Here is a 20,096-nt window from a genome sequence, read left to right as displayed (position 1 = left end):
CATTGAGTCGATGATGCCATCCAACCATCTCATCCTTTGTCGCCCCCTTCTCCTTTTGCCCTCAGGGTCTTTTCCAATGAGTCAGCTGTTCACATTAGGTGGTCAAAGTATTGGACCTTTGGTAATTTAGGGATCACATTAAACCTATATAGATTGCTTTGGTAAGTATGGCCATTTTAACAATATTAATTATTCCAACCCAAGAGCATGAGGTATCTTTCATTTCTTTGAATCATCTTTGGTTTCCTTTATTAACGTTTTATAGTTCTCAGCAAATAAGTCTTTCACCTCCTTGGTCAGGTTTAATCCTAAGTCTTTTATTTTGGGGGTGCAATTTTAAAAAGTTCTTTTTTTTACATTCCCTTTCTTATTTCATTGTTGGTATAAAGAAGTGGAACTGATTTCTGTATGTTAATCTTATATCCTGCTACCTTGCTGAATTCATTCATCACTTCAAGTAGTTTTTGTGTGAAGTCTTTGGGGTTTTATATACATATAGTATCATCATCTGCATATAAGGACAATTTTACTTCTTCCTTTCCAACTTGAATGCCTTTTATTTCTTGTGTGATTGGTGTGACTAGGACTTCCTAGTATGTTGACTAGAAAAGGTAAGAGTAGGCATCCTTGTCTTGTTTCTGAATTGAGCAGGAAGGCTTGCAGCTTTTTAGTATTATATTGGCTGTGGGTTTGTCATTAAGTAGCTTTTATTGTGTTGAGATATGTTCTCTCTGTACCTACTTTGGTAAGGGTTTTTATCATGAATGGATGTTGAATTTTGTGAGATGCTTTTTCTGCATCTATTCAGATGATCATGTGTTTTTTGTCTTTTGCTTATTTGGTGTATCACACTGATTGATTTGCATATGTGGAACCATCCTTGTGAACTTCAGAAGAATCCCACTGGTCGTGGTGTATGATTTTTTTTATGTGTTGTTAGATTCAGTTGCTAATATTTTGTTGAGAATTTTTGCATCTATATTCATCAAAGATACTGGTTTGTAAATTTCTTTTCTGGTGGTATCTTTGTCTGGTTTTGGTATCAAGGTGATAGCTTCAAAGAATGGCTTTGAGAGTGTTCCCTCCTCTTCAGTTTTCTGGAAGAGCTTGAGAAGGATCAGTATAAGTTCCTCTTTGTATGTTTGGTAGAATTCACCTGTAAAGTCATCTGGTTCTAGACTTTTGTTTGTAGAGAGGTATTTTTTTTTTCACTCCAGTGGTTACTCAATTTTTTTAAATTAATTTTTATTAGAGTATAGTTGCTTTACAATGTAGTGTTAGTTTCTGCTATACAGTAAAGTGAATCAGCTATATGTATGCATATATCCCCTCTTTTTGAATTTCCTTCCCATTTAGGTCACCACAGAGCATTGAGTAGAGTTCCCCGTGGTATGCAGTAAGTACTCATTAGTTATCTATTTTATACATAGCAGCATATATATGTTAATCCCAATCTCCTAATTCATCCCACTCCCCTCATCCTTCCATTGGTAGCCATACATTGATGAGAGTTTTTAAATTAGATTCTATTTCAGTTCTAGTGATTGGTCTTTTCAAATTATCTTTCTTTTTAATTCAATTTTAGTAGGATGTTTGTTTCCAGAAATTTGTCCACTTCTTCTGGATTGTCAAATTTGTTGGCATATAAGTGTTTATAGCATTCCCTTATGGTTTTTTGAATTTCTCTATCAGTTGTTATGTTTCCTTTTTCATTTATTTTATTTGGATTATCTCTCTTTTCTTTTTGATGAGCCTGGTCTGAGGTTTGTCAATCCTGTTTATACTTTCAAATAACTAGCTCTTGGTTTTATTGACTTTTTTCTATTTTTTAAAAAAAATCTTTTATTTCTTCTCTGATCTTTATTTCTTCCTTTGCTGACTTTAGATTTTGTTTGTTCTTTTTCTTTCTTTTTTAAAAAATATTATTTTTGTCTGTGCTGGGTCTTTGTTGCTTTGTGTGGGCTTTCTCTAGTTGCAGTAAGTGGATGCTACTCTTTAGTGTGGTGTGCAGGTTTCTCATTGTGGAGCTTCTCTTGTTGCAGAACATAGACTTAGGCACATGGGATTCAGCAGTAGTTGCAGCACACAGGCTCAGGAGTTGTGGTGCATGGGCCTAGTTGCTCCACGGCCTGTGGAATCCATCCAGCCCAGGAATCGAACCTGTGTCCTCTGCATTGGCAGGGGGACTCCCATTCACAGTGCCACCAGGGAAGTTCCTATTCTTCTTTTTCTAATTTTATTAAGTGGTAGGTAAAAGTGTGTTTATTTGAGATTTTTTTTTAAACAGTAAGGAAGCTTTTTAAAAAAATTATCTTATATTGGAACACAATATTGAAGTTGGTTCATAATGTGTTAGTTTCAGGTATACAACAAAGTGATTCAGTTATACATATACATGTATCTATTCTTTTTCAAGTTCTTTTCCCACTTAGGTTATTACAGAATATTGAGCAGAATTCCCTGTGCTTGTTGGTTATCTATTTTAAATACGGTAGTATGTACATGTCAATCCCAAACTCCCAATCTATCTCTGCCCTTTACCCTTCCCTCTGGTAACCATACATTCATTCTCTTAAGTCTGTGAGTCTGTTTATGTTGTGTAAATAAGTTCATTTGTATCATTTCTTCTAGATTCTGCATATAAATGATATCATATGATATTTGTCTTTGTCTTGCTTCACTTAGTATGATAATCCCCAGGTCTATCCATGTTGGTGCAAATCGTATTCTCATTCCTTTAAATGACTGAGGGATATTCCATTGTTTATATGTAGCACATCTTCTTTATCCATTCATCTTTTGATTGACATTTAGGTTTCTTCCATATCTTGATTATTGTAAACAGTATTGTAGTGAACATTGGGGTGGCATGTACTCTCTCAAACCATGTTTTTCTATGAATATATGCACAAGAGTAGGATTGCTGGATCATATGGTAGCTGTATTTTTAGTTTTTTAAGGAACCGCCATTCTGTTCTCCATAGAGGCTCTACCAATTTACATTCCCACCAACAATGTAGGAGAGTTCCCTTTTCTCCACACCCTCTGCAGCATTTATTGTCTATAGATTTTTTGATCATGGCCATTCTGACTGGTGTGAGGTGATATGTCTTTGTAGTCTTGATTTGTATTTCTCCAGTAGTGATGTTAAACACCTTTTTATGTGCTCCTTGGCCATTTGTATATCTTCTTTGGAGAAGTGTCTATTTAGGTCTCCTGCCCATTTGTAAATTTTGGAGACTAATCCCTTTCTGGTTGCATTTTTTTTTTTTTTTTTTTTTTACCATTCTGTGAGCTGTCTTTTCATTTTGTTTAGGTTTCCTTCACTGTGCAAGCGCTTTTGAGTTTAATTAGGTAACATTTGTTGGTTTTTACTTTCATCTGGGAGATGGATCAGAAAAGATATTGCTGTGATTTATGCCAGGAATGTTCTATGTTTTCCTCTAGGAGTTTTATATTAATAGTACTCAGTCTTACATTAAGGTCTTTAATCCATTTTGAGTTTATTTTTGTGCATCGTGTTAAAGAATGTTCTGATTTCATTTTTTTGGTTTGTTTTTATTTTTTACATATAGCTGTCCAGTATTCCCAGCACCATTTATTGAAAAGTCTTTTGTCCATTGTATAGTCTTGCCTCCTTTTTTGTAGATTAATTGGCCATAGATATGTGGGTTTATTTCTGGGCTTTTTATCCTCTTCCATTGATCTATATTTCTGTTTTTGTGTCAGTATTACACTGTTTTGATGACTATAGATTTGTTATATAGTCTTAAGTCAAGAAGCCTGATTCCTCCAGCTCCGTTTTCCTTTCTCAAGATTGCTTTGGCTATTCAGGGTCTTCTGTATCTCTAAACAAATCTTACGATTTTTTTTGTTCTAGTTCTGTGCAAAATGCCATTGGTAATTTGACTGAATCTGTAGCTTGCCTTGGGTAGTACAGTCATTTTGACAATATTGATTCTTCCAATCCAAGAACATGGTATATTTCAGTCTGTTTGTCATCTTTGATTTCTTTCATCAGTGTCTTATAGTTTATAGTGTACTTTCCTTAGGTTTCAGTTCAGTTCAGTTGCTCAGTCGTGTCGGACTCTTTGCGACCCCACAAATTGCAGCAGGCCAGGCCTCCCTGTCCATCACCAACTCCCGGAGTTCACTCAGACTCACGTCCATCGAGTCAGTGATGCCATCCAGCCGTCTATCTAATCCTCTGTTGTCCCCTTCTCCTCCTGCCCCCAGTCCCTCCCAGCATCAGAGTCTTTTCCAATGAGTCAACTCTTCGCATGAGGTGGCCAAAGTACTGGAGTTTCAGCTTTAGCATCATTCCCTCCGAAGAAATCCCAGGCCTGATCTCCTTCAGAATGGACTGGTTGGATCTCCTTGCAGTCCAAGAACTCCTAGGTATTTTATTGTTTTTGATATGATGGTAAATAGGATTGTTTTCTTAATTTTACTTTCTGATTTTCGTTGTTAATATATAGAAATGCAACAAATCTCTGTGTACTAATTCTGTATCCTGCAACTCCCTGAATTTATTGATGAGTTCCAGTGGTTTTCTGGTAGCATCTTTAGGATTTTCTATGTGTAGTATCATGTCATTTGCAAACAGTGACAGTTTTATTTCTTTTCCACTTCTTTTACTTCCTTTTCTTTTTCGATTGCCATGGTTAGGACTTCCAAAACTACGTTGAATAAAAGCGGACCTACTTGTCTTGTTCCTGATCTAAGGGAAAATGCTTTCAGCTTTTCACTGTTGAGTTAGCTGTAGGTCTGTCACATATGGCCTTTATTATGTTGACGTATATTCTCTCAATGCTTACTTTCTGGAGAATTTTTATCGTAAATGGATGTTGAATTTTGTCAGAAGCTGTTTCTGCATCTATTGAGATGATCATATGGTTTTTATTCTTTAATTTGTTGATGTGTATATAGTATCCTTCTTTATTTTTCTTTGTGGCCTTTGTTTTAAAGTTTATTTCGTCTAATGAGAGTATTATGACCCCTGCTTTCTTTTCATTTGCATCTGCATGAAATATCTTTTTCCATCCCCTCACTTTCAATCTTTGTGTGTGCTTTGCCCTAAAAATGGGTCTCTCATAAGCAGCATATTGTAGGCTCTTGTATTTTTTTAATCAAGTTGTCACTCTGTGTATTTTGATTAGAGCATTTAGACCATTGACATTTAAGGTAATTATTGATAGATATGTATTTATCACCATTTTAAACCTTGCTTTCTCATTGATTTTAAATTTCTTCTTTGTCACTTTATCTTTTTTTGTTGTTGTTGTGGTTTGATTTTCTTTTGTATTATACTTAATGTTCTCTTCTCTTTGGTTTCTGTGAATCTATTGTATGTTTTTGATTTGTGGTTATCCTGTTTTTCAATTATGTTAACCCATTCCTATATCTACTTGCCTTAGACTGGTAGTCATATAGGCTTAAACACATTCTAGGAGAAGTGAAAAATCTATACGTTCTTACTCTTCTCCACATTTTATAACTTTGATGTCCTCTTTTATATCTTCATTGTTAGGGAAATTAAAATAGAGGTAGTCTTGTTCAGGCTTCAGAAGCAGGAGAGCAGGCCTCTGACTTCTGACCCTGCCAGGACTATGTGCCTGCCTATAAGTACACCACTTGTTGCTGGAAAGTTAAGGGGCACTTTACATAAGAAAGTTTAGTGGGTCTTGAACTTTTCTTAAGCCGTTGAGGGCCTGGCCAGCCCCCTCTGCTCTCCAGGGTCTAAGAAGTCTTGTGACTCACAAGGAGAAACAAGTAGTATTGTAAAAGTTAAAGGAAAAAACCAGGGCTGCTGTTTTGCATACAAAGTGATGAATATATCAGTTTTTGGCCTGGGATTATAAGCAGGAGCTCTCAAAACTGCAATTTCAAGTCTTAACCTGTGGAGTGTATACACTTCCTGGGACCGTTTCCCAACTGGGACTCCAGATTGCTGTCATTCAGGACTTTAAAGCACTATTCAAGTCTAGATGTAGGTTGTTGGCCCAATTTGGTGATAATGTATGTTGTTACTTCTCTGTTGCTTCTATTTCTTTTAATGACTATATAATTGAAACTAAGTCAAATAATCCCCTATTAAAATATTAAAATTGTTCATTGTGTGTGCAATGAGTGGTTGCTTTTGTTAACTAATCCTTCTAACTGAAAATGAGGTAAAACTTTCAGCAAAACGATCATGTTCATCCTTTTGCTATTCATTGTAATTATCGTTACTTTCATAGAAATTTTTTGATTTAATTTTAAATTTATGTACTGGCTTATCAGTTTGTGTGCAAAATGGCTGCCCTGGTTTTTTTCCTGATAGCTCAGTTGATAAAGAATCCACCTGCAATGCAGGATACCCTGGTTTGATTCCTGGGTTGGAAAGATCTGCTGGAGAAGGGAAAGGCTACCCACTCCAGTATTCATGGGCTTCCCTGTTGGCTCAGCTGGTAAAGAATCCACCTGCAATGCAGGAGACCTGGGTTTCTGGTTTCCTGGAGAAGGGAAAGGCTACCCACTCCAGTATTCTGGCCTAGAGAATTCCATAGACTGTATAGTCCATGGGATCACAGAGTCAGACACGACTGAGAAACTATCACTTTACTTTCCAACTGTGATTTTCTCTTACCTATAGATTATTTCTTTTCTATTTGGAGAAGACCTTAATATTTCCTTTAGGATAGGTTTGAAAGTGAAAGTGAAGTCGCTCAGTCGTGTCCGACTCTTTGCGACCCCGTGGACTGTAGCCTACCAGGCTCCTCCATCCATGGGATTTTCCAGGTAAGGATACTGGAGTGGGTTGCCATTTCCTTCTCCAGAAGATATTCCCCACCCAGGGATTGAAACTGGGTCTCCCACATTGTAGGCAGACACTTTATTGTCTGAGCCACCAGGGAAGTCCTAGGATAGGTTTAGTATTGTTGTATTCTTTTGATTTTTATCTGAGAAATTCTTTATCTCTCTATTCTAAATGGTAATCTTGCTGGGTAGAGTATCCTAGGTTGCAGGTTTTTCCCTTTCAGGACTTTGACTATATCTTGCCACTCCCTCCTAGCCTGCAACATTTCTGTAGAGAAATGAGCTGATAGCCTTATGGGGGTTTTCTTGTCATTACTCTGATTTTCTCTTGTTGCTTTTAGAATCCTCTCTTTAAATTTTGCCATTTTTATTATAATATGTTTTGGTGTAGATCTGTTTGGTTTTTTTGTATTTTGAATTCTCTGTGCTTCCTGTACCTTGATACCTGTTTCCTTTACGTTTGGGAAGTTTTCTGCCATAATTTCTTAAAATGCATTTTCTTTCCCCTTTTCTTTTTCTTCCCCTTCTGGAATCCCTATCATGTTTACATTGGCATGTTTTATACTATCCCATATATCTCTTATATTGTTTCTAGTTTTTTTTTTTTTTTTTCCATTTGGCTTTCTGTCTGCTGTCCTGATAGGATAATGGAAATAATCCAGTCTTCCAGATCACTTATTCATTCTTCTGTTCATTTCCATTAGCTCAGCTTTCATCTCTGTAAATGAATTTTTGTAATTTTTCTGTATAGTTTCTAGTTCCTTTTTACAGCATTCTGCATTTCTGTCAACAGCCTTTCTTAGCTCCTTCAGTTTTTTCATTATCTCCTTTCAAAACCTGGTGTCTGTTAGGCTGAAGAGGTCCGTTTCATTTTCTTCTGGGGGAGTTCTCTTGGTCTTTTAACTGGGAGTGGTTCCTCTCTTCTTCTTTGTCCTTCTCTTACCTTGTGAGTTTAGGAGAAAGAATGACCTATGTGGTCTTGGAGTGTGCTCGTCGTCATTCTCTTGATATAGGGTCTGCCCAGTCCTGGGGTTCTTGGCAGTGGTGGCAGCTCAGACGTGCCCCCCCAGGGCACATGATGGGAGAAGAGCTGGCTCACAACCACTCCGTGGGGCTGGGCGTCTTTTCCAAGATTCAGCCTTCTTGACAGAATGTTGAATTTTTCCTTCAAGGAATACTACCTACTTCTGAGCCCTTAGGTCTGCTCCACATTCTTTTTCTCCTTTTTCCATCAAGTTGCAGATCATGTTCCAAACTTGAGGGAAAATAAAAACTACAGCCGTAACCCCTCCCCATTGCTCTAAGGCTAAGTCAAAAGCCCCATCTCCCTCATAGAGAAGTGCTGCCTGTGTTTGAATAAAAAACTGCTTAAGGAGCAAGGGTATCCACTTTAAAATTTTTGCTGCTTTTGAAAAAAAAACAACAACTCTTGTTCCTTTAAAGTTGGGTTTTCTTTTTTCTTAGGTTGGGTAGAAACAAGAAATTTCACTGTCATACTGTGGTGTGACACTCTCATTCTGATAAATTATCCAGGGCTCAGAAATAAAGCAAAAGATTCCTGCAGTCCTTACCAGAGCTATAATAGAGCACTCTCTAAAAAGAGGTGTGCCTGAGGATTACTGGATTCTCTAGGTAGTGTGCCTTATCTGTTCACTAATGACATTTGATTAGAGCCCACATTCTGTGAAGTTACATGTTAATTTATAAATTTTTGTTTGATAAAAGTTGCAAGTGAGTTCTGCCCATTTGAAAAAAATAACCCTCCAAAATTCTAATTGTATTCCCATGTATGAAATTTATTCAGTTTTTTCTCTAACTCAGCAAATGGAGTTCATTTGCCTTTCCTGGTGGACTGTGATACCTGATAGTCTTTGAACCCACTTATCACCTTTAGGTTCCTTTATTGATGGGTTAAATAACTCTGATAAATTCCAGTGTCTATTTACACCTTACTGATATCATAAAAGTCTGTTTCCTTTGCTTAATGTGCAGAAAAAAACAGGCCTGGCTGCTATCCTTGTAAGGTTGGCCCATGGCTGACATTTGGAAAGTTGGATTTCATGAAGTTTCCCACTACCTTGACTAGAGTGGCTCATGGTGCCTAAACTGTTCGTAGAAACAATATGGTTTGTATTGAATACGTGCTTTCCTTTGCAGAGTCTGGAATTTTGGTATGGTACAGGCACAGGGTGCCTTCATGTTTTTGTTCAGTCATTAAGTCAGGTCTGACTCTTTTGAGACCCCATGGACTATAGCCCGCCAGGCAACTCTGTCCATGGGATTTCCCAGGTAAGAATACTAGAGTGGATTGCCAGGGGATCTTCACAACCCAGGGATTGGACCCATGTCTCCTGCATTGGCAAGTGGATTCTTTACCACTGAGCCATCAGAGGAGCTTTCATGACCAGATCCCAGTTACACCTCTGGGTGCTGAAACTCTAGGGAGGTTCCCTGGTAGCTGACATTCACACATAATCACAGATTTTTGATGGGGATGGGATGTATCCTGTGTCACTCCATTGGAAGAAAACTCTTGGAAACTTGCACCTGGTTTCCTCCAGACTGTCCCGCATGCCTTTCCCCTTTGCTGATTCTACTTTGTATCTCTTTACTATAGTAAGTTATAACCATGAGTTCTTGAGTATAATTATATACTGAGTCTTATGGGTCCTCCTAGCAAGTCAGTGAACCTGAGGGTGAGGCAGAGCACCCCTTGAAGGAGTTAGTTACAGGCATTTTTACACAAAATATTTTTTGCAAAATTTTCTAAAATTCATTTTTACAAAATATTCTAGTGTTCTCCTAAAAACTGACTAGCTCTTTTTTGATATTAAGAAAGGCCTAGATTTCATGAGGACTATCCCTCCCAAGGTCGTTCAAGTGAAAACCTTATATTTCCTCTCTAAAAACCAAATTTGGGAATCAACTCACTGGTGTCCTGATATGATCCATCAGGGCAGTGAGTGACACAGCTGTTGGTTTCTTCATTCAGGAAGTATCCATATTTACAGGACAGGCACTGGTCCCCGTGGCTTCCAAAGCAGGAGTCGCAGTTGGGGGCACACTTTCTGCATCGCTTCTTATCAGCGTGGTAGTGGCCAGGAGGGCAGCTGGAGACACAGATTCTGCGTTGTGGGATGATAAAGAAGAGCAGTGTCACCAGAGATTCAGTCCTGAGTGAGTAAGGTGCTGAGCACACAGCTGTCCTCATTCTCAAAATCCTTTTTAAACTGTGATGGTAATACCACATCCAAAGGGCCAAATTCTGTTGGTTAAAGCCTTCTCGTATGTAGGGTGCTGACATAGCACTGCAGTTACATAATACCAAGTCCACCAAGCAAGGAATGTCTTGGTCCAAACCATCTTCCAGTTCGGGTCTAGCTCTTTAAAGGGGATGATGGTTAGAAACTGAGTCTCAACAGGAAGGTTGTCTGTTGGGTTGAAGAGAAGACATGTGAACCATGATTTTATGCAAAAATCCCTATATAAAGGATTAGTTTCTATTGTTGTGTATTGTTATATGAGTTCTGGGATGTGTATGCTATTGTCTAAATTAATATATTTAGGGAGTTCCCTACTGGCTTAGTGGTTAGGATTCTGGGCTTTCACTGATGCGGCTTGGGTTCAGTCCCTGGTTGGGGTACTGAGATCCTGCAAGCTGTGTGGCATAGCCAAGAAAAAAAAATGTATTTGAAAATTTAATGCTGTTTATGATAAAAAAAAAAAAAACACTTCTTTGTTTGCCCATAACTGAAGATCTGGGCTTTATTTATTCATTTAACAAGTACTTGATGCTGCTGCTAAGTCGCTTCAGTCGTGTCTGACTCTGTGCGACCCCATAGATGGCAGCCCACCAGGCTCCCCCATCTCTGGGATTCTCCAGGCAAGAACACTGGAGTGGGTTGCCATTGCCTTCTCCAATGCATGAAAGTGAAAAGTGAAAGTGAAGTCGCTCAGTCGTGTCCGACTCTTAGCGACCCCATGGACTGCAGCCTACCAGGCTCCTCCGTCCGTGGGATTTTCCAGGCAAGAGTACTGGAGTGGGGTGCCATTGCCTTCTCCAACAAGTACTTACTGAGTACTAATTAAATGTCAGGCATTTGCCAGTCTAGGAGATAATGAGAGGGGCTGGGGTAGCCAAGGACTTTTCCTTTTAAGAAATTTATTTTTAATTAAAAATTCTTTTTAAATTTAATTTTTGCTTTATATTCCCTTTAAGGAACTGAAATTCCAGCATGGATGTGACAGGAATAGGACCCTCCTGGGTGACTGGAGTGTGGATACCAGGTCGGCTTCCTAGAGTGAGTTTCCTTCTGAAACAGGAGGGAGAGGTGTTAGGGATGTGGGAAACAGCCTGGAAGAACATGGCTTCTGATGAGCAGTGTGTTCCACAGCCTTCCCTGTGGATACATATCCGCTCGAGGCAGAATCCAGGGGCTCAGAAGCATGGGTTCAAGCAGGCCCACCTTACTGTCCAGAGCAGAGTAGTGAGGATGCACAGGGACCAGTAGCTTTGCCACATGGAAAGCTTACACTTTGAGGAATTCAGAAAATCATCCATTTCCTGGAGGGAAAGTGCAGCTGTGGGGCATCAAACATCAGTGGGATGGAAAGGTCTAGAAGGGCAGATCAGGCATGTGCATAACTAGTCCCTCCCCATCATCCTTTGAAATGTGAGAAAAGACCTCTGCAGTTTCCTAGCCTAGATCAAAATCGGGTTGTTTTGTAATTCAGTATCATCAGTTTGTAGATCAAAAAATTGTAGATCAAAATCGGGTGTTTTGTAATTCAGTATCAGTTTCACTATTCAAATGATGCAGCGAGGTGTAGGGGCCTGTGCAGCAGCATCTGGACTTTGGTTCTGGTGGGAGACCATGGAACACCCTGCCGCTGGTGAACTGTGGGAGCTCCCAGGAACTGCCACCAGGGAGCGCGCTTCAGGTATCCTGATGGGGCATCTCTCTTACCTGGTGTTATTTTTCAGCTTGTAGTAGTAGTGCAAACAGTCATTGCAGTGGTCGGGTCCTGGCCCATCACAGCCCACCTCACTGCACTCGGGGTCACAGGGGCCTCCAAAAGAAATCAGAATAACACTTGGAAAAAGTGATTTTAAGCACGTAAGTGTTAACTTGAATTTGGGATAAAAATAGGCTTTTTCTCCCCCTTATGCAGTGAGAGTTTTCCTTAAGAGTTTCTAATGCAGTAAGATGGAATAATGTTTAATGTGGCTATAAGCCGAGATAAATTCTTGCTTTTATGGGGGGGGCGGAACCTCAATTAGCTAAGTATCAAGCATGTAACTCCTAGTCGGGACCTTGTCTTCAAAGTACATGTATAGTTGCTTTGTGGGAAATGACAACCCAGAATTCAAAGAAAAAAAACCACTGCAGCAACTAAAAAAAAAAAATGATTGCAATTAAATATGCATAATAATTAAAATGCTGGATTTATAGAAAAATGAGAATTTTATGCTGTTAGCAGAAAAGAAAAGAGGGCTGTTATTCAATGTCCTGACCAGACTGCCTCTCTCATCCAAGGTCATTAAAGCCACTGAGTACCTCTGAGATTAGAGCCAGAAAGAAACATCATTATGGGGTCTGGCACAATTTTATCAGCATCTCGTCTTGGATTACAAAGCAGGTACTTCAGGCACAGATAATAGATTTAAAATTGCATCCTACCCATAGGCCAATGGGCAACTCAACAAAAGAAAACTATACATAAGTTTTAAAAGATGCAAGCAAGCTTAAAGAATTCCAGACCAAGGATGAATGTTCCTCATCTCTCTTGCTGTATATTCTTTGGTGAAGAACTAGAAAGAATGCACAGGCAGGAAAAAAAATGCTAAAAAGAGCTATTTTGTGATTGATGAAAAGAGATTTTCTAATGACATGGGCTAGTTATAGATAACTTACTTCTTTGACTCCTTCTTTTTGTTTTCTGTAGTTTGAGACATTTGGTCTCATAATCTTCAAGCTATTTCCCAATGAAAACTCATGATTTTAACTAGCGATTTACATGGTACATGAAATGCACAAAAAGTCAATCAAGGGTACCAGAATTGTCTTGAGGCACACTTATTTTAATCAAAAGGTCTTACTTTTGTTGAAATTTGTTTTCCTTTAGTCACTGTAGGACTATGTTCTACAGTTACTAAATTGAAACATAAAATGGTAGAAGTAGGGGAGGAATGACCTGGAGAAAAATCTAGTAGCCATACACCCTCATTTTACAGATAAAAATGATTTTCCAAGAGTTACAGTGGCTCGTCTAGTTGATCTCCCTAGGAGAGTTGGGGTCAACAGAGGTCCTGCTTCTTAGTTCAGGTCTCCGACTTAGGGGTAAGTCATGACCTTTGGCTCTGAATAGAAATGAGTCATTTTAAAATGCTACAGACTTGATGTATATTTCTGCTTAATCATAAGAGTCATTTGACACTGTTTATCTCTATTTTCCCAAAAGCCTTAAAATTGATCTTGAAATTAAGTTCCACAGCTATTGCAACTTGCAACATTTTAGCTGACTACTGCAGTCCATGAGGAGAGAGTGCTTCTGCTGCCTAAGAGTTGAAGTTCAGCCAGCTGTGGGTCCCACAGTGCCTGGAATTTGATGAAACAGTACAGGGACCTGGTTATGAGAATGCCATCTGACCCTCTCAAAGGCTGACTTCTTAATGAAAGTGAAAATCATTGTGGTTTAGTAAAGTTGATACCTGGTTATAAATATTATGCCTTTATTTTTGGTTAGAAGAAGAATTATTTTTAGCCTAGATCTAACCATTTTCATACTCTTAACTGACTGAAACAGATTCAAAGAAGTATTGAGTGCTATGCATTGAAACCTGTTTTTAAATGTTAACTGGCACTATGTATATTAATGTAAAACAGTTGTTAATTTACTCAAGTTTTCAGCTTGTACTGCCTGGTATGTCTGTGTAAGAAGCCAATTTTTGTGTATTGTTACAGTTTCAGGTTATTTATATTTGATGTTTTGTAAAACTCAAATACAACTATACTGTACTTATGGACCAAATAAATGACATCTGCATACTTGTTAAAAAAAAAAAAAAGAAAATCACAGCTCCAAAGAAAAGGAGTTATTGGGTGGCCCTAAATTTTCACCAGATGATTACTACAATTAAAACAAACAAACAAACCCCAAACCATTTATTCTTGATATGTGCCAAAGGACTCTGTATGGCAGGGTCACATGCTGTGCTGTTTCTTTCATAATCCTAAACTATCCCAGATGCAGTTTAGCATTTTAGGTTGCTGGGTAATAATGAAATAATTGTCTTTGTTTTCTCACAAGTGCCAATGTGGACATTTTGGAGATGCAGTGAGAAAAACCACAAAATGTATATAACTGTTTAGAATTTTACGATTACCAAAAATTGAATGGGAAACATACCATAAGACACATAGTAATATATTATTATTATGCTCCATTCATGTTTTTAAATATACTTTCTCCTATCAGAGAAGACAAAATAAATGGTTTGCTGGTTGTAACATGAACAGTAACATTATAAACGCAAAGCAAAAGTTGAACACAATCTAGCTCTGGTTAGTTCAATTGGTCTGAATTCTCTATTGACACTGGGATACTACCTGTTCAGAATAAAAGGAACCAAATGCATATTTCAAATACTCTGTTAAAGTGATTAATGAAAAAGAATCTCAGAGAGCTTAGCTGCAGGAAGACAAGATGGTTCCAGTTTAAAGGTACAATCAACTGCTACTTAAAAACAGTTCTTCATTAGGGAAAGCCTTTTTTGTTAAGTGTTATATCCCAGAAGAACTGCATGCTGCTGGAAGTGGTAAACAATACAATAAGACAGGACTCAGAAACGCACTGGGAAAGAGACAAGATAATTTGCAGAGGATATGGCTATAGTACCTAACTGCTCCAGAAAATCAACTCTAAAATACACAAATAAAGGTAAGTGAAATGGTCAGATGTAAGATAAACATACACTAGCCAATAGATAGCTCTGATACCAGAATACAGTAGTTAGAAAATATGGAATATTTTCCATTACAGTAGTAACTAGACCCAAAATATGTAGAAATAACACTACCAAGAAAAACACTTCATAAAATGAAAGGATTTCAGTAAAAAAGTCTGTTTTGGATGGAAAGACTGTAAACTGTAAAAAGAATTCTTCGCATGAGATTGCATGTAAATTCAAACTAAATTTCAATGAGATTTTTAAAGAGGGACTGAAGAATTGCTATGAGAATAAGTAGATATTCAGCATATTAAAATATAGCGTGGGTGCTACTGGATTAAGTATTATTAGATTGATAAATCAGAAAAAGTGGTACCAGAAGAGACCCTGGTATAAGAAATTACTGTGCTGTTATAAAGGAAACAGTAAAAGTAGGGATGACAACTCAGTCATTAGTCTGTTTGGAGGATAAAGACAGAACTTCACTTTACACTGTATATTATAAATGAAAGTAAGTTCTAGATGAGTTAATGGCCAAATGTAAAACCAGATTATAAAAATATGGATATTTATTTTTAAAGAATAAACATTCTGTATAAAAGAAATTATAAATGTTATATGAAACTATAAACTGCCCTCCAAACAAAAACTGCATTTTGGAAGCAGGTGATAACAGAGAAATGGTTTCCAGCAAATATGAGACAATGTGAGAGTCAATAGCATACAAAGAGTTTTTATAAATAAGAAAAATGCTGCCACTTTGAATTGAAAAGTGAGTAAAAGACACAATTCAGAGAACTACAAAGGAAAAAATGGTTTGCTTTACTAAATATTTAGATTTACTAGGAGTCAGAGCTATAAAAATTTAAATCTGTTCTTTTGCTTTTTTCTTTCCACTCAAGGCTGGCAGGAATGAGGGCAGTAACAATCGTGCACTGGTCATGGTGTAGACTGGTACACGTTGTCTGGAAAGCAACATATCCAAGCCCTAAAACTGACGATTCCCTTTGATGCAGTAATTCTTAGAACTCTATTCTAAAGAAACAGTCAAAGATGATATAGTCAAAAACTGATAATGATATTCATTGAGCTCTTATTTAAAATAGTGTAAAATGTAAAGCAAACTACATATCTCAGATTATGGATTAAATATAATACAATCACAGGATGGACGATTATGCTATCTTTTAAATATGTGTTCTAAGGATATTTGACAACAGGGAAATATGCTCTTAATAATACCTTTAATGGGAAAAAAGGATATGAATGTTCTATATACAGTGTGATTTTAGTTTTGAAGAAAAAAACATTGATATTTGAATATATGAATGTACACATACAAATATGTTTAAGGGATAGAAAGGAAGATGGATTAAAATAGATCACAATATGAGTAGAAGTGTGTCTCCTTGGGGGAATGACGCGTGAGTTTTTTTTCCTCAGCCTGCCTTCTCACTGGAAGCCAGCTCACCTGCATAATCCTCCGTCCCGTAGTCGTCGGTCGGGTCTTCGACTCGGCTATACCGGACACGTTCCACTTTAGGGAACTCATTGGTGGGAGAGTATGGCTGCACAGAGGTGCCGTAGAGGACCAGAGACCATTCTTTCAATTTACCTTGGGAAACAATAATAAAAGTATGTCATGAGCAAACATTCTCTCTTGAGCTTTACAATTTCTTTCATTCCTTCTAACTGAAGAAAAAGCGGTAGAAAAATAGAACTGCGGGAAACAGATTCATATGAATCACTGCATCACATACAGGGCTAGAAATGCATTTTCCACTGCTTGCAGAATTAACTACTGAATAAGTCACATACCATGTATTTCCTGAGTAACAATTGCAGCATACATCCTAATTTAATCAGCTCTTTTTTTGGTAAGAAACAACCATCTCAGATTGCTGGATCAAGGGCTGAATGTCAAATTATGAGTATTTAAGAGAATTCTAGAATCTTACAGAAGGCTTTCTTTTTCTAGGTATAAAGGTCTTATTTACATTAAAAGCAGGATCGACATTCTCTGACTTGTTTATCAAAAATAAAAAGATTATAACAACTACTTTGTTTCACCCAATTCAAGGGCTCTGTCAGTCTTAAGAATATATCACTATATTAACTGATAGACCTGTGCTGTCCAGTGACAGTCACTCGACGCATTTGGCTGTTTCTGTGTAACTACAATTTAAACCTCAGTTCTTCAGTCAGACCACATTTCAAGTGCTCAGTAACCATATATGACTAGTGGCACTACGGTGGACAGCACAGCTATAGGAAACATTTCCACTGCTGGCAGCATGTTCTACTGGGTGGTACTGTCGGAGCATTTCCCTGCCACGGGCACCTTGGGGCACGAGGGAAGTGCTTTTCCTCCTTTGGATGGCAGGCTCTCAAGGAACATTTGCCTAATCCTTATTTAGTCATTCATTTCTCAGCTTTATAAAACTAAAATCTTTAATGCAAAAAGCAAACAGAAAACATGTTTCCCTGACTTACTGTAGTTCTTTTTAATATGAATCTTAAGTAAAAGTGATTAAGACAGACTCATTAAAAACATGGAAATATGCTGGCAGGAAGGCAGGATACTTCCCCCCCATGCCCACACACCTTAGATCTCCTTCTTATCTTGGCATAATACAGAGAATCTAGGTAAGGTTGGGGTTGGGCTCTGTCACAGTCCAGAGAGTGATGAACTTCAGATATCTGGTAATTTATCTGTTAGCATCTATTATCCCCATCAAATTGATGCTTATTTTTTATAAGTACTTACTTTATGCTAAGTACATTTTATTCTATTCAGTGGTCACAAGTGAGAAATAGATATTTTCACTATAAAGATGAGAAGACAGAGGCACAGAGGCTGATAAAGTTCCCCAAAGCAGTAAGAGGACAGACTGATATTAAAACCCATTTGGGGGTTCTGATTTAAGAGTAATATAGGAAGGTCCTGAACTCACTGCTTCTCATACACTCAGTGACTCTACAGCCACACATGGGACAGTTTCCTCCAGAAAAAAAGGCAGCTGAGTGGCCCCAGCTTCTCCCCCAAGGAGTGAAAAGTTTGATCCCTACATTGGGTATCACAACTTTTAAGACCTGCACTCGAGCCCCCAAAGCATGTAGCTCTGAAAGCCAGTGGGGCTTGGGTACACTAAAGAGTTCACCAGCGTGGGCTCTCATCCTTGGGTATTGAACAAAGGCGGTTGACTGCATAGCACCCAGACTTTCTGGGAAATAGGCTTATTTGCTTATCTTAAAGCACTGGCTGAGGGGCAGACATGTAATTTAACATACAGATGAGGACCTACTGAATACTCTCCAAAGATGGAGGCTCATGGGAGCCATCTGTATGTTCTCCCTTGGCCTCTCCATCTTGTTGGTACCAAAAGAAAGGGCTTGTACCCTCAGCTGGCACCCAGGGGACACCTCTAGTTTGCTGGCTCTGCTGGTTAGTGGGGCTTAGGTTCACACATTCCCTTAGACTATGAATAAAATTGATAAACCAATTTATCAATTGGCAGATTCACCAAGAAGAAGAGAGAAAGCCTCAAACCAGAAATTAAAAAGGAGACATCTTAATTAATACAAAATAAGGGCTCATAAGACTACTATCAGCAATTATATACTAACAAACTGGAAGACCTACAAGAAATGAATGAATTCCTAGAAATATATATTCTACTAAGACTGAATCATGAAGAAACTGAAATCTGAATAGACCACTTATTGTAAGGAGATTGAATCAGTAATCAAGAACTTCCTAACAAAGGTATGTCCAGGATTAGACACTTCACTAGTGGATTCTACCAAACAGTTAAATAAAAATTATTACCAATCCTTCTTGTGCGTGCGTGCAAAGTTGCTTTAATCATGTCTAACTCTGTGTGACCCTATGGACTGTAGCCTGCCAATCTCCTCTATCCATGGGATTCACCAGGCAAGAATACTGTTGTGGGTTGCCATGCTCTCCTCCCATGGATCTTCCCAACTCAGGGATCGAACCTGTGTCTCTTAGGTCTCCTGCATTGGCAGGCAAGTTCTTACCACTAGCACCACCTGGGGAGCCCGATCCTTCTCAAATTCTTCCAAAAAATAGGAGAGGAAGGAATACTTCAAAACTCATTTTATGAAGTCAGTATTATTACTCTGATGGGTTTCCAGGGGGCACAGTGGTAAAGAATCTGCCTGCCAAGGGTTTGATCATTGGGTTGGGAAGATTCCCTGGAGTAGAAAATGGCAATCCACTCCAATATTCTTGCCTGAAAAATTCTATGGCCAGAGGAGCCTGAAGGGCTATAGTCCATGTGGTCACAAAGAATAGGATGTTGACTGAATTGAGCATACATGTCACTCTGATATCAAAACCAGATGTAAACATAGATGCAAAAATCCTTAACAAAATATTAGCAAACTGAATACATCAATACATTAGAAGGATAATACATCATAATCAAATGGTATTTCAGGGATGAAAGCTTGTTTCAACATCTGAGAATCAATCACTCTCATTTTCCACAGTAACAAAATGAAGGCTTAAAACTCATAATTAGCTCAATGGACGCAAAAAAGCATTGACAGAATTCAACATCCATTTATGAAAAAGACTTTCAACAAAGTGGTTATAGAGGGAACATTTGTCAATGTAGTAAAGATCAGGAACAAGGATGTAGGCAAGAAAAAGAAAGAAAAGGCATATAAGTTATAAAGGAAGAAGTAAAACATTTGTAGATAACATATTACATATAGAAACCCCTAAAGACGCTACCAAAAAACTTAGAACTAAGTAACAAAGTCAAAGAAGTTTCAAGATACAAAATTAATGTACAAAAATCTGTTGCATTTCTTTATACAAATGATAGATTATCAGAGAAAGCAATCCTATTTACAACTGCATCAAAAGAACACAATACCTAGGAATAAATATAACCAAGAAGGTGAGATATATGTACATTAGAAACTGTAAGAAATTGATGAAATAAATTGACATGAATAAATGGAAAGATATTCCATGTTCATGAATTATAGGAATATTATAAAAATGTCCCTACTACCTAAAGCAATCTACAGATTCAATATAATCCTTAGGAAAATTCCAAAGGCATTTTTCACAGAAATAGAACAAAGAATCCTAAAATTTTTATGGACCCCAAAGACCCAAAATAGCCAAAGCAATCTTGAGAAAGAACACAGCTGGAGTTATCATGCTCCCTGATTTCAAACCATATTACAAATAATCAAATAGTAATGGTATTGACATAAAAACAGATAAATGAATGAAACAGAGATGCGCATGTATATAGTCAATTTATGACAGACTAGCCAAGAATATATTGATGCAATAGAGAAAAGG

At 37.8% G+C, this 20,096-nt stretch overlaps 1 protein-coding gene across 5 annotated transcripts in view; it reads right to left on the bottom strand.

Moving 5' to 3' along the window:
* Window positions 1–20,096, bottom strand: part of PCSK5 (proprotein convertase subtilisin/kexin type 5) — a 519,845-nt gene that overhangs the window by 168,730 nt on the left and 331,019 nt on the right. For all 5 annotated transcript variants that reach the window (XM_070794669.1, XM_070794670.1, XM_019966083.2 and 2 more), the window contains exons 14-16: window positions 16,221–16,364; window positions 11,766–11,868; window positions 9,730–9,923 (exon numbers count right to left, since the gene is read on the bottom strand). In XM_070794669.1, the coding sequence (XP_070650770.1) occupies window positions 9,730–9,923; window positions 11,766–11,868; window positions 16,221–16,364 (441 nt within the window). The remainder of the gene's footprint in view (window positions 1–9,729; window positions 9,924–11,765; window positions 11,869–16,220; window positions 16,365–20,096) is intronic.

The sequence above is a fragment of the Bos indicus genome, chromosome 8 (genome assembly GCF_029378745.1).
Source record: "Bos indicus isolate NIAB-ARS_2022 breed Sahiwal x Tharparkar chromosome 8, NIAB-ARS_B.indTharparkar_mat_pri_1.0, whole genome shotgun sequence".
NCBI lineage: Eukaryota > Metazoa > Chordata > Mammalia > Artiodactyla > Bovidae > Bos > Bos indicus.
This window is presented reverse-complemented; position numbering and strand designations above follow the sequence as displayed.